General features: G+C 46.7%; 1 protein-coding gene across 1 annotated transcript in view; it reads right to left on the bottom strand.

Moving 5' to 3' along the window:
• LOC138528560 (ecto-ADP-ribosyltransferase 5-like) overlaps window positions 1-15,329 on the bottom strand; it is a 133,128-nt gene that overhangs the window by 36,506 nt on the left and 81,293 nt on the right. Inside the window, exon 3 of the mRNA XM_069640326.1 lies at window positions 14,465-15,191. Within this exon, the coding sequence (XP_069496427.1) occupies window positions 14,465-15,191 (727 nt within the window). The remainder of the gene's footprint in view (window positions 1-14,464; window positions 15,192-15,329) is intronic.

The following is a 15,329-nucleotide window of genomic DNA, read 5'->3' as shown; positions in this document are numbered from 1 at the left end:
ATAGCCCACAAAAGAAGACTATTCTGGCAACATAGAGAATTCTTGCCATCAACAGGATCCCCCCCCATTTAAAACAGTGAGTATGTAGCAGAACTCCTAGACACCATTATGCTTCCCCAAAAGCTAGCCAAAAACAAGTGTGCCACCCATCAGCATCGGGATGATGAATTAGTGGCGGCAATGATTATGCAGACAGAAAGGCAGAAGTAGCCGCCATATCTGAATCAGAGGCTTAGTACATTCTCCCTGTTAAGGACAATTCAGAACTCTCCCCATGTAAGACCTTAGATGAATCGGCACAAATGCAAAAAAATGCCCCCTCAAGTGAAAAGGCCAATTGGATAAGGAAGGGATGTCGATTACATGAAGATTCTCTGCGGAAGTATGATCAAGTTAGATTAGTGGCACCGAATATACTACTGTCACATATTTTTAAGATGTACGAAGGTCAGGCTCATGTGGAAGTCTTAGTTACTTACCTGTAACTGTATTAAACTAAAATCAAGGCAAAAAGAACCCACCTCTCGGAAACTGATAAGTCAACTAGCGACACTTGGAATCATAAAACCCATAAAACCCAGGCGCCTAAACAAGATCTTAAACCTTTCAGCTTCTCTCCCCTTTCTATCAAGGAAGTAGAAAACATTATAACTAAGCTAAAACCGTCCAACTGCCAAGGTGATGCTTGCCCCGCCGTTATCATTAAGGAAGCCGCACATAAGCTTGCCCCATTTATTACCTCCTTCATAAATGCCTCCTTTGAATCATGTACCGTGCCTGACAACCTCAAGGATGCGTGGGTTATACCTTTAATTAAAAAAGCCAATCTGGACCCCAGCAACCCTTCAAACTATAGGCCCATCACCACCGTGCCTTATCTGCTTAAAATCCTCGATCGCGCAGCCTATCTCCAAATCCAGGAATATCTCGAACGCAACAATCTACTAGGGTTGAGACAATCTGGCTTCCGTCCCAGGCATGGCACTGAGACAGCATTACTAGATTTAAAAACCCAAATCGAGGACCTGAAAGACAAGGGCAAAATGGCGCTCCTACTCCTCCTTGATCTTTCAGCAGCCTTTGATTTGGTCGACCACCAAATCCTCTGTCGCCATCTCAAAATTGCCGCCCATTTCTCAGATGCAGCTACTTCTTGGATCAGCTCATTCCTTGCAAACAGAACCATGAGGGTTTTCTCTCCACTAGCAGCGGCTGACCCATCCCACGTCCCTTGTGGAGTTCCCCAAGGATCCTGTGTATCTCCCACACTTTACAATGTGTTTACCAAACCACTCTTTGATATCCTTGACTATCTGGGTGTCTCTTACACTAATTATGCGGATGACACCCAGATACTCATCCCTATCACGGGTGATTTTGTAACCGACTCAAAATCTCTCAATACAGTCTACTCCGTCATCCAAGCATGGATGGCTAATCACGGGCTCTGTCTCAACGATGAAAAAACGGAGTTAATCATCCTGGGCTCCCAATCTAAACTTTCGAAACTCGACACCAACTATAAATCCTTCATTATTGACGGGAATGACATTAAAGTGGCCAATGTCACCAAAACCCTGGGAATTTACCTCGACTCCTCACTGTCCCTCATTCGACAAACTAATGCAGTTGTTTCTGCATCATCTTACACCTGTAAATTGATCACAGCCTGCAGACCATTCCTGACTCCGGACAATTGCCTGACCCTGGCGAGAACCCTCATCCTGTCCAAAATTGACTACTGTAACGCCCTCTACCTTGGGACCAGCCAAAGAAATCTGGACAAACTCCAGGTCACGCAAAACAACGCCATAAGGGCAGCACTTAACATACCTAGACGGAACCACATATCCCATTTTAGACGCAACATTCAATGGCTACCTATTTCCCACCGCATATCACTCAAATCACTTGTGCTCACACACAAGGCTCAGAACAATGCAGCTCCTGCTTACTTAGTATCACGCTTCTCGCAACACACGGCCACCAGACCCCTGAGATCTGCCCAGATCCACACTCTGGTCATCCCCAGCTTCAAACTACGCTCGGCGGGAGGGTCGAGTTTTCCGGTCCTTGCTGCCAAGCTTTGGAACTCACTTCCTAACGCCCTAAGGAACATTCCGCACTGCATCGAATTTAAAGCCAAAGCTAAACTTTGGCTACGGGAACAAGATACCTCACCTTCCACCCCTGCATCCTTCGGCGGCTAGTGTTTGTTCTGCACGGCTGTCTGCTCATTGTCACTCCGGCTCTCACATTTGCCTAACGCGTTTAGGTTCGCCTGCCTGTGATTCTGCTGTAATTTAAACGGATCAGATGTATACTTATCCTGCTACCTGTAACTGCTCACAGTCCTTACCCTTCTCCTGTAACGGGGGGCTGATACTATGTTGTTACTTGCTATGTCAATATCACCTGTAACGGTTTATTGTATCACATCTTCTGCAACATGTAACCTCTTTTCTGTAACGTGTAACTTCCTCCTAAACATGCGCCCGCAAGCCTCTGGGCAAGGTGCGCAATATAAATAAAATAAATACAAATACAAATACAAATTTCTCCAGCATTGGTATCTTTCATAGATTCACATGCTTGAATATTCCCCGTCGTCAGACTGGGAATCCTCGGTGATAAATTAAATAATAATAATTTTTTTTTTTAAATATATATATATATATATATATACACTGCCACCTAGCAGTGCATGTACATAGCCCATTATAGCCTATGAGCCACTTCATTGTGTAGTCCCTCCACCTCACTTTGGTCCTTTATGGCCCCAGCCAATGAGGTGGCAGGGCTTAAGCTCCGCCCCCGGCAGCCATCTTCAGATTTTGAACCGTAGAGATTACAGTATGATGGATGCCGAGCATAGGAGCAGCCTCTCAGGGGAGGCGGGCGGGCGCATGTGAATCTATGAAAGATACCAATGCTGGAGAAATACAGTTACAGGTAAGTAACTAAGACTTCTCCAGCATTGGATCTTTCATAGATTCAGATGCTTGAATAGAATACCAAGCAGTTAAAACATGCCACCATTATAAACAGATATGCATAATTACAGAAAAACATATTTCTGATCAAACCTTTACCATGCAGCAACACAACGGTTACATACTTCGGGAAAGGTGGGAAAGGAGGCTGGTCCTACCTTACACAAAGAGATGGCGGAGCACTGCCTGTCCAACTGCAGTTTCTTTGTTGGTATCTTCAGTCAGGCAGTAGTGTTTCGCGAAAGTATGGAGAGTGCTCCACGTGGCAGCTCTGCATATGTCTTTCAAGGCCACCCCTGCGTGGAATGCTGTTGACGCCGCCCTTCCTCTGGTGGAGTGCGCAGACGGCGGTCTAGTTAAAGGGTCGCCTTTCAACTGATGACAGTGGGTAATGCAGGACGATACCCAGCGTGCCAGGCTTTGTTTGGATATATGTTGGCCCTTGGTACGGTCAGAGAAGGAAATGAATAGCCGGTTTGAGGAGCGGAACTCCTTGGTTCTTTGCAAGTAAAACTTCAACACCCTAGAAACGTCTAGAGAGTGTAATGTCCTTTCCGCTTCCGAAGCGTGATTCTGGAAGAAGGTTGGTAAAACAATGCGCTCAGTGAACGACATCTCCGAAAGTACCTTGGGGAGGAACTTCGGGTGAGGCCTTAAGATGACGCGGTCCTTCTGGAACAAGGTAAATGGAGGTTCCGAAGACAAAGCTTGCAACTCACTGATCCTTCTGGCCGATGTGATGGCTACCAGGAAGGATGTCTTCCAGGACAAGAATTTCATATCGCATCTATGTATGGGCTCGAAGGGAGGTTGCATGAGGGCTGTTAAGACGGTGTTGAGGCTCCAGTCCGGAACTGGTGTAGGTGTAGGCGGATAAGTACGCATCAGCCCTTTCAGGAAGATCTTGATCGCTGGTAAGGAGAGTAAGGCTTGCGTCTCCGCGGTTACTGTGTAGGCCGCTATGGCTGACAGATGGACCTTGATAGAGGACAGTGAGAGCCCTGATTTAGCCAGGTGCAACAAGTAAGGCAGAATTTGATCAACCGAGGCCGTGAGGGGATCGATCGCAGAGGTCTCGCACCATTTGGAAAACCTGGTCCATTTTCTGGTGTAGGTGAGTTGCGTGGACGGGGCTCTAGCGGCCCTGATGATATCCCAGCATTCTGATGGTAACTTTAGGTGCATTAGTTTACGCTGCTCAGGAACCATGCTTTGAGGGACAGGCTCCTCGGGTCGTGGTGGAGGACCTTGCGGTTCTGTTGTGTCAGTAGATATTGATGTGATTTGAGACGAATCTGGGTTTTGCAGGATAGATGTCTCAGCGTCGGGTACCAGACTTGCCGTGCCCAATCGGGTGCAATAAGAATCAAGGAACAATCCTGTTCTTTCACCCTGCGAAGTACCCTCGACATGAGGGGAATGGGTGGGAAGGTGTAGAGGAGCTTCCCCGACCAATCCACTGAGAACGCGTCTCCCAGCGATTGGTGCTCGGGGTATCTTGACGCAAATCTCTTGCATTTTTTGTTGTTCCTGGTGGCGAAAAGGTCGATCTGCGGATGGCCCCATAAGGCAAATATCCGTCGGGTTTCTCTGTCGTCCAACTCCCACTCGTGTGACGCTGTGTATTCTCTGCTTAATCTGTCCGCTAGGACATTGGCCCTCATTACGACCCTGGCGGAGAGGGTTTACGCCAGCGTAAATCATGGCCTACCCTTCCGCCTTACTACGAGATCCCGTAGCGCCATGGAGCCTTTTTCGCCTGCTTTTTCCGGGCGGAAAAATCCATGGCGCTACGGGACCTTGTTGTTAATTACGCCACCGTAATTTACGGTGGCGTAATTAACGCCTTCCCCACTCCCATTATACCCTATGGGGCAAAAATGGGAATGGGGAAGGGCAAAATGGGGATTGGGGATTTACCGCCCCGCCAAGGTCGGAATGGGGCGGTAAATCCGCCAACCCCCATGGCGGTGTTGGCAGCTTTGCGCCATGGTCCATGGTGCAAATTGCACCATGGATCTCCGCCAGGGTCGTAATGAGGGCCATTGTCTACTCCTGGAAGGTGCTCTGCCCTGATCTGTATCCCGTAGCGCAAGGCCCATGCCCATAGCTGTTGGGCTTCTTGCGACAGAATCTGAGACCTCGTGCCTCCCTGCTTGTTTGTATAGTGCATGGAGGTCGTGTTGTCTGTCTGGACCGTAAGAACTTGACCAGCTATAACCGGTAGGAAGGCTTTCAGCGCCAACCTTACGGCCCTGAGCTCCAACACGTTGATGTGGAGCTGGGACTCTTGTGCCGACCAAGATCCCTTGGTTTGGAGGTCCGCAAGATGAGCGCCCCAGCCTGATAAGGAAGCGTCCGTCCGCAGCAGGAGGGTCGATGTCGGTGCTTGAAACGGCATTCCCTGTAGAAGATTCCTCGGAACGTTCCACCATCGAAGGGCCTTGTGCAACGTCGATGGAATCTGGGCAATGTCTTCCCAGCATCCGAAAGCTTGTTTCCATTGGAGGTCCAGAGCTTCCTGAACCGGCCTCATGCGAAGCCTGCAGTTCGGTATGAGGAATATGCATGATGACATCATGCCCAATAGGGATTTGTAAGAGCGTACAGATGTTGTCTCTTTCTGTAGGAAGTTCGAAGTTGAGCGTAGAATCGCTGCTATTCTCTCTGTGGATGGTCTCACTCTGGGAATGCTGGAGTCGAGCTCGGCTCCCAGGAAGAGAGCTACCTTGCTGGGAACGAGGCAGGACTTCGTCCGGTTGATGGAGAAACCTAACTCTTTTAGAAGGTTGACCGTCCTCGACACTGCCGAACGAGCCTTTGCAGCTGAACTTGCCTTTATCAGCCAATCGTCCAGGTATGGAAAAACGTCCGTTCCTGCTCTCCTGAGACTTGCCGCTACCGGTGCCAGGCACTTCGTGAAAACTCTTGGCGCCGATTTTAGACCGAACTGAAGCACTTGAAACTGAAAGTGGAGCCCTCCCACTGTGAACCTGAGGAACTGCCTGTGTGCTGGATGGATCGGAATGTGGAAGTATGCATCCTCCAAGTCTAAAGTGGCCAAGAAGTCGTGCTTGTTTAACCAAGGTAGCACCCCTTGTAGAGCTACCATCTTGAAAGTTATGCGCTTGATGAACTTGTTGAGAGCCCTCAGGTCTAAGATGGGCCTCCATTGACTGTTTTTCTTTCTGACGAGGAAAAATCGGGAGTAGAAACCTTTTCCCCTCTGAGAATAGGGTACTGGCTCTACTGCTGCCTTCTGGAGCAGTTTTTGCACTTCGGACATGACCTGTCTTAGCATATGCACTCTGCGGGGAGTTGGAGGCAGGGAAGGAGGCTGGTCCAGAAATTCCAAGGTGTGACCCTTTCGGAACACCTGTAACACCCATTTGTCCGATGTAATTGACCGCCAGCGCTGGATAAACTGGCTCACCCTTCCCCCCACCGGGGCGTGGCGAAGGGGGGGGGAGATTGGTCGTCAGTTCTGCTTGTCTTGCGACTTCCCTTGGGCGGAGCCACGTCTGCCTCTATGGGCGTATCTGTTGGATGACTGATATTTATTGGCTTGGTACGTGCCGCCTTGTGCTTTTTGACCATAGGAGGAACGACTGTATCCTCTGAACTTGGAAGATGAACCTCTAAAGGGACGAAAAGACTGATGGTCCTTACTTTTGTCCTTTAAAGAACTGATGGCTCTGGCTGTGTCAGTGTCTGTCTTGATTGCCTTCAAATGGTCATCTATCTTTTTCCCAAAGAGATCTTGGCCGTCAAATGGCATGTCTAGTATCTGCGCCTGAACTTCAGGTCTAAATTTAGTAGCCTTCATCCAGGCCTGCCTTCTGAGCACTGTGCCGTGCGCCATCTGTCTGAAGCCTGATTCGGCCACATCAACTGCTGCGTCGATCATGTGATCCGATGTTGCTTCACCATCCGCGATTATGGATTTTGCCTCCTCCTGGAGCTCCGGTGGTAATTGTTTCGCCAAGTTAGACATGCAGAGCCAAAGCTCGCGATCGAATCTTGCGGTCATGGCCAGTGCATTACCCGCTCTGATTGTAAGTGATGCAGAAGATGATACTTTCCTGCCCATGGCTTCCAATTTACGTCCGTCCTTATCCGGTGGGGCCGACAACGGTGAGGAGGGGTTCGCGAGTTTCTTTCTGGCCACCACTGTAATAACTGAGTCCGGTTTCGTATGATCCCTTAAACAAAGCGGTGCCGAATCCGGAGCTTTATATTTCTTTTCTGGTCTGGACACCAAAGCCGGAGTCGATAAGGGCGTAGATAGGATCTTGAATCCGGAATCCCAGATGGTATCGAGGAGGGGAATTGTGGTCACTGTCCTCCTTCGTTTGTCCCTGTGCTCGTAGAGCACTGATTGCCTTTCCTCCGAAGAAACCTGAATTTTAAACAGTTCTGCGGCTTTACCTATTATGGTGTGGAAAGAGACGAGATCATCCGGTGGTGAGGCCTTGCCCGGCGAGTCTCTCCTCCTGGGCTTCTCGACGACGTAGTCATCCCAATCGTCAGGCTCCTGAGTAATTTCTCCTTCTTCTGGTTCCGAAAATTCACCAAAAGGATCCTCCTGCCAGTCTGATACCGAGATGGTGGACGGTACCATGGTGGGATCTACGTCCGGAGATCGCGGTCTGTGCGATGACTGTGGTGACGGGACTCTTGTAGGTGAAGCACTGTGGGTGCTGCTCCTAGGTCTTCGAGCAGGTGATCTCATCCGTTTTTGCGGTCTACTCCTGTAAGGAGAGCAACCCGATGTGCCTGGATTCGGGGATGACTCTCTAGGAATGGGATTAATCGGAATTTGCTTCTTCCTATGCCGTTTGTAAAATTCTTCTACAATCCTCTGCACGGATAACATGAGCACCGGGTCATGAGGATATTCGGATTCTCCCGTGGACGGGTGCCAAGGAGGGCTGTATTGCTTCGGTAAGGGACCGATGGACTCTTCCACCACTTCCGAATCGGAGAATTCTTCCTGAAGAATTATATCCGGAAGTTCTGCCATGTGCCCCAAAGGTGAAAATTGCTGTACCAGAGGTTCCGTTACAGTATTCTTCTCAATGATATTGCTTGTAATGACAGGAGCTTCAAGAGTGAGAGGCAGTAATTCCTCTGTAACTGCCGAAATTTGCGGTGCCTCTGAAGGCGTTATGGATGATGTTATCCTCGTCGACGACTGAGATTTTCCCGTCGACGAGGGCTTCGCCGTCGACTGAGATTTTCCCGTCGACGACAGAGATTGTCCCGTCGACGGAGGCTTCGCTGTCGACTGAGCTTTTCCCGTCGACGACAGAGATTGTCCCGTCGACAGAGGCTTCGCTGTCGACTGAGCTTTTCCCGTCGACGACTGAGATTTTCCCGTCGACAAGGGATTCGTCGTCGACGACTGACCTTTTCCCGTCGACGAGGGCTTCGTTGACGAATGTGGAGTGTGTTCCGTGGACGACTGCGTCATGGAGGAATGCTTCGTGGACGAGTGGTGTTTCTTGCTCGTCGACGATTGCTTCGCGGTCGACATGTCCGATGACGATGATCTAACTGTCGACGATGTCTTAAGCGTCGTCGTCGTCGATGCTGGTTTCGTCGACGGTATGGCCGATGAAGGGCCTTTACCTTTCCCTTCATTTGTGGGCGGTTTACCCGCCGACGACTGCCCCCCCCCCGTTTTTTGCAAACTCCTCCTTACCTCTGGAGGCAGATTTTGCTGACTTTTTCTGGCTTGATAGGTCAACTGGAGGCAGAAAGGGTATCAATTCCAGCTTCCTCTTTTTGGATTTGGGAGAGGAACTCCTTTCCACTGAAGAGGCCCTTCTCTTTGAAGTTTGCCTCTCAGATGGAATGCTGGATTGGACAGGAGCTGTTCTGACAGACTCTTCGTCCGAAGATTGATCCCTGGATTCCAGGTATGAAAGGAGTCTTCTATGCCTGTCATGAAGGGTCTTAGTGGAAAAGGTTTTACAAATCTCGCATTTTTTAATGTCATGTGGGTACAGACAATAAATGCAATGCTCGTGGGGGTCCTTGTAGTAAACCAATTTCTTCTTGCACCTCGTGCAGTCCTTGAACAGGGAAGGCTTCCTGACAGCCTGAGGTGCCTCCATTTCTGAAGAGAAGTTCAGTCGACGATTTTGAGAGGAAAACAACAAGTTTTGTCACCAAGGTTAATTGGAAAGAAAGCCCCTAAGAAGGGGAACAAGATGGAATATATTTTACAAATATATTCCACACAAAAGTAGAAAGAATTTGAGAAAGCTCAGAGAGCTTGAGGATTCCCTGTGTCTGATAGACTGCGGTGAAAAATCTGAAGATGGCTGCCGGGGGCGGAGCTTAAGCCCTGCCACCTCATTGGCTGGGGCCATAAAGGACCAAAGTGAGGTGGAGGGACTACACAATGAAGTGGCTCATAGGCTATAATGGGCTATTATGTACATGCACTGCCAGGTGGCAGTGTATATATATATATATATATATATATATATATATATATATATATATATATATATATATTTTTTTTTTTTTTTTTTTTTTTAAATATATGTTATTATTATTTAATTTATCACCGAGGATTCCCAGTCTGACGACGGGGAATATTCAAGCATCTGAATCTATGAAAGATCCAATGCTGGAGAAGGGAAGATTATGACCTTGAATAAATACTAGCTTCCCCCTGAATTTTCAAAAATGCATCAGGGATGTTGCAATTGTTGCATAATATACCTCAAGAACAATGTGGGAAAGACCTCTCCTAACACCCACGGAGCACATCTTCCTCCTTATGGTCCTTCTGTGGATCTCCAGATCGCTTTTCTTCAGATCCCAGATGTAATAATTGGCTGTATCTCCTCATGATCCTGGTTGTGTTCTCCGGGTGGCTGGAGGCATACCCCTGCTGAGGGGCAGAAGCTGTAACTTTAGTTAAAATTGTAATCAAACACTTTGAGCCTAAAATCCACGTGCCGCTAGTGTTAACAGCGACCAAGAGACACATTTTGTAAATAATGTGGTGAAAGCGCACATAGCAGCCCTGAATGTATAGCACAATTTATATTTCCCACACCATCCTCAGTCAGCAGGGGCAGTAGAGAGAAGGAATGGTTTCATAAAGAACAAATTACCTAAGATTTGCCAAGAGATGTGACTGAAGTAGCCTGACTCCCTTGCCTTCTGTTGTTCAGTATCAGAGCCCCCCAAGCTGAAAAGCTGGGCTCATCCCCCAGGAGATTTCACATGGGCAGCTCATGAAACTTCCTTCATCTCCACCTGTGAAATATGTTGCTAGCTTGCACTTGACTAACAACAGTTTACTTGAATAGGTGAAGTGTTTTATTTCTTCCCTCAGTTCTGTTTACAACCATTACATGACTGCCCCGCCTAAGGAACCAGCTGAGGCTTTCCATTCCCTCCGGCCAAGAGACTATGTTTTAGTGAATAGTCCTCAGAGGAAGTCTGCTTTGGCTCCACTGTGGAAGGGGTCTTATCAGGCGCTACTCGAGACAAACACACCCATCAAGCTATGTGAGGGCAACCTACGTGGGTCCACCTAATCCGGTGTAAAAGAAGTGCTGCACCAATCAACTGAAAAGGACTGTGCGCCTCTGTTGTATTAGCTTCCTTTTTATTTTTTTATCTGTTATGGTCTTTCAACTATGGTGACGACTTCTCATGCTGAATCGTGGCCATGGATTGCATGGGAAGTTGGGAATGTGGTGTGCATGTGTTATTGGGTTTCCTCCCAAGACCAGTTAAGTGCCCTCATAGATGTACTTCCCTCCTCTTTTGACACTCTTCAAAATTGGATTTCCAACAAGGATTTGTCTGTGTCCTATTCATCGGTAGTGATCCTCTAGCCTGAATGTGTCTGAATGGAAAATGACTACTGATACTATACTGTTATATACATCTCCCGAAATGTACACTGAACCGTCCCATGTCTCAGATCGTACGTACTATTGTTACTCTGTTTTACATTTTAGAATGGGGAAGAGGAAGGAGATCTTGAAAACTATCTTCTGGTTCTGCTACTTGACAAAAACAACAGTGGTGGTGAGAGAAAGAATTCTGAGCACAAATGGAAGCCAAGGCATTGATGTAGTATCCTTGCCTAGAGGGTTTTATAAAGTGACTGTAAAGGGAGAATGTAGTACAGAGGATCCGGGCACAAAGCTAAGGAAAGATTTTAACAACTCAATAGAACTATATTGTTTTTTTACAAACTACCTTGGAATCCAGGAACAGCACTGAAGTTGTAAGGGTGTGTGCAACACATGCTGTGTGCAGGTCCATCCCCATTTACATAATAGTACTTATATAATACAATATCTTACTTCACCTACGTTCATGTGCTGAACTTATGACAAACTCACAGATACAGTCAGTCTTTGTAGTATAAAAAGTGAAGAAGATAGATCAGGATTTCAAGAATACCACTTTATCGACAATGATATTCACATTTCCCTTATCTGGCTTTCAGGTCACCACACAGTTCCCCAACTGCACAAAATGTGCCACTATAAGCTTGCAGCAGCAGTCTTCTGAGGAGTTACACAGAGGAAGAAAGAAAAGGAAAGTAGCAGATGGGGTCTGGGATGGGGCTAATTCTTACCCTGAGCTTGGGGTATATATCAGGGCAAAGGCTAAATGGGCGCTTGAGGCAAACCAAATGAGTAATAGGATTTATCTCCAGGGGACAGCTCTCCAATACAAATACCAATATAGTAGGGCTACACAGCTCTAATACAGAAGGTAAATGGAGTGATTTCCTCTGGGCGGATGCTTCAGTGGGACATTACCTATGAAGAGGTGCAAGACTACCTGAGTATCCGTGAGACGTGAAGCATAACAGCTGGTCGAGAATACTGGGAAACAATTCAGGAATACTCGAAAACATATGGACTGGAGGGACATTTAGAAATACAGCAGATGGACCTGTGGACTCTGAGAATGCACCTTCAAAGCTGTGACCATTGAGAGGTGTATGTCCCACTACTGGTGGAATCGTACTTAGACTTGGCCTGGGTGCAACTGTAACAGGATAACAGATATCTGACAGCTGTCCCCGGGATAACTTCTGACTTGTGTCCACTAAATTCCACTAAAAATGATGGCCCCTGCAACCACCTCAGCTGCAATGGCTTAATAAGGGAAAGGTCAGGTGTTGGTGGTGGGCAACAGAATTTGTTGGGAAGAAGAGCAACCGGGGTATCGCTAACAGGTACATTATTGTTTCAGGCAGAAGATACATGTATGTATGTCAGCTTATTTGCGCCGACAGCCCGCAGGCATCAGGGCGCTTTTACAAACACTACAACAATAATACAAAAAACAAAAACAGCAAGGCTAAACCAGAACCTTACTGGTTCCATATTCCATGTCTCAGATTGTCACCAGACGGAAGAGTCATGAATCACTTAAACAGGTAGTTCTTCAAGTTATTTCAAAATTTTAAGCGATTTCCTTCCAATCTGAGTTCCAAAGGGAGTCTGTTCCACTGCTGTGACGCCAGCACTACAAAGGACCTACCCAGACCTGTCTTGAGCTCGTGTGGAATTAGGTTCTGTTCCTACAAATGATATCATTATTTTACAGATAGATACATGGTCATTTACTGCGTTTTTACCAGCAGTAGAAAGAGATAGTGCCCAGAAGATACAACGGTCTAGAGAAGTTGATCCCAGAGCTGAGGAAAATAACAAACATAGAAATTTTTTTTTGCAGGTGTCAGAAGTACCCTTTAATGAACAGGAAAAAAGCCTTTGAGGTTGCTCACTCCATATCCACCAGTTGTATTCCTGTTGACATTATATTTTCCCTTAGCACTGAAGTCGCTGGGCAACCCTATCTCACCACAACTGTATGTGCAATACTGTTCCTTATTTAACTGGCAGGTATCACCTTGTGCTGCTATAGAAGTGAAAAGACGCAACATATCTTCACCCTACATATCCGTTCACCACAGTTCTACAGACGATTTATACCCGTCGTTTGTATTACAAGAAATGTGTGAAGAATTGTATCTGCTGCAAAGAGAATTGCAGCAACACAGAGAGTTTAGAAGTAAATGAATCAAGTGGACATTGGTGTAGCCTGAATATTAAAAGGAGCAGTAAATGTGTAAAATTGTTGGCCTGGTCCAACCAGTCTCGCAGTTTGTACAATGTTGCGGAGAAAGAAGAAGACATGTTGTTGTTGTTATGATTGTTGAACTAGAAGTGCAAAAGGAAGGTCTGGGAAGAGCACAGGCGTGAATTAGTTAATAAATAATTAAATATGTAATGGGGTGAAAGAATGAAAGGAATTGTGTTTTTTTCTTTTCAGTGAACATCTCTTGTTCCCCACAGTGACATACTTCTGTGTTGCACAATCCTGAGTGTTTATTATTGTTCTCTTCTTACCGAACTCTGGTTAGGCAAAAATCCATGTGACGTACTGGTGCTGGTTAAGACTTGGTCACCATAAACTAAAGGGTGCATTTGCACCACAACCGCTGACTATGTTCTTTCTGTCTGCCTAGTGGTGGTAGGGCATGTCTGTTTAAATAAGGTCAATGGATCACACCGGCACAAGCCAGTCAAAACAATGGGCCCCTCATGTAGAGTGGAAATCGTCAGAAGTGTGGACATCCTTCGCCACTCTTCTGATGAGTACGGGACTGGAAGGGTTCCTGGTCAGCCACGCTTACCTGGAAGGACATCGACAAATGGTATTGTTCTACTCTGTCGATATACTATGTATCGGAATAAATAGGTTTCTTTGTTCTGGTGGGATGCGAGAATAGCATGCCGGAAGGCCTAGTGTATTGGTTCTGGAATATTCAATTGCTGTGTGGCTGGTACGTTATAAAATTGATGGGTTTGGAGGTCAACGTCAGGTTAGTCATTAGGGAACAGGTTCACGGCTAGGATGCTGTCAGTTTGTCTTGCAAGCAAACTAAGAAATCTCTTTTGCTCAGCCATCAGCCATCACCAAATTAAGAAGACTAGATTGAATTGACTTGAACATGTCCTTTTTGTATTGTGCCATATTTAAACTATTCCCACAGCAGAGACCACGCCTGGGGTTCTCTGTGAGCACATGCCAGCAAAATGATTGTGCTGACAAAAATCATATTTTTCTAGAGAGAGAGATAGAGAGAGACAGAGAGAGAGAGAGAGAGAGAGAGAGAGAGAGAGAGAGAGAGAGATAGACAGATTGATACAGACATAGACAACTGGATAGACAGACAGACAGACAGACAGACAGACAGACAGATGGATAGCTTTAGATAACTTCATACGGGGGTCTGTAACCTTTGGCTCTCCGGTTGTATCCCATTAAAATTCCCATTATCCTTCACCATTGATAATACTGGATAGGGCTAGTGGAAGTTGTAGTCCAAGACATCTGGAAAGCCAAATGTTGTAGACCCCTGATACAATCTCACTCAGTTTTGCAAGGCAAACAAATAAAATACCTACCACCAAGGTATGCACAGTTGTAAAAGTGGCACCTGCTCTTTGTGCTCTTGAGGACAAACCTGTGTCCTTCCTCTGTAAAACTGGACACGTAAAATATCTCGTTGGGTGGGATCAATACTTCCTTCTCACTGGGATCATAGGAAAACTTCTCAATGTCCACTCCATAGCAGGTTGTTATGTTTAGGTACGAGTCATTTCCAAAGTGTTCTGCAGTCTCCGGGCTGACCGATGAAGAGGTGAACTGCCCAAACCTGATTCCCTTCTCGGATCCCGCGGAAGGTTCAAACTGCGCCCTCCTGATCCCCCTGTACACCTGCCTGCAGCTCGTCTTGAAGAGCTGCAATCCTGTGGTCAGGTAGAAATGTAGTGCTTTGAAGGTGAAGTTGCTCATATACCCTTCCCGGGAGAGCACAGATGTTCTCACTGCTTCATTGAACCTGCTGGGAAGAGATGCGTCACTAGACGGGAAGTTTTTGTCGGTGTAGATGAGGATGGCGATGGCATGGTTGTCCTGGAAGCCCACGGGTAGAGGCGGGACAAGTTTTCTCTTCTTCCGCTCCTCCCATTCGGAAGCAGCCTTATCCCATGCTCCCCCAAAGTTCGGGTCTTTGGACTTCTCAACCTCCAGTAGCCCTGCAGATGTAATATTTGCCTCCATTTCTTTGATGCAGTTGACGTACTCGTCATCAAAAGCCATTGCAGTCATGTCCAATGGTTCGCACACTGCCTGAAAAATAACCATATTCCTTTGGTTAGTTTAAAAGCATTATTTCTTGCAAAGAAACCTGGAGCACTTGTGTTATACAAATATTACATACTGATTTGTAAGTAGGCAGGTGTTTATGACCATGTAGTTATTACTCTA

This window comes from Ambystoma mexicanum, chromosome 7q (genome assembly GCF_040938575.1).
Source record: "Ambystoma mexicanum isolate Mex_15411 chromosome 7q, UKY_AmexF1_1, whole genome shotgun sequence".
Classification (NCBI taxonomy): Eukaryota; Metazoa; Chordata; class Amphibia; order Caudata; family Ambystomatidae; genus Ambystoma; species Ambystoma mexicanum.
The sequence above is the reverse complement of the archived record's forward strand: the minus strand, read 5'-3'. Positions and strand labels throughout refer to the sequence as shown.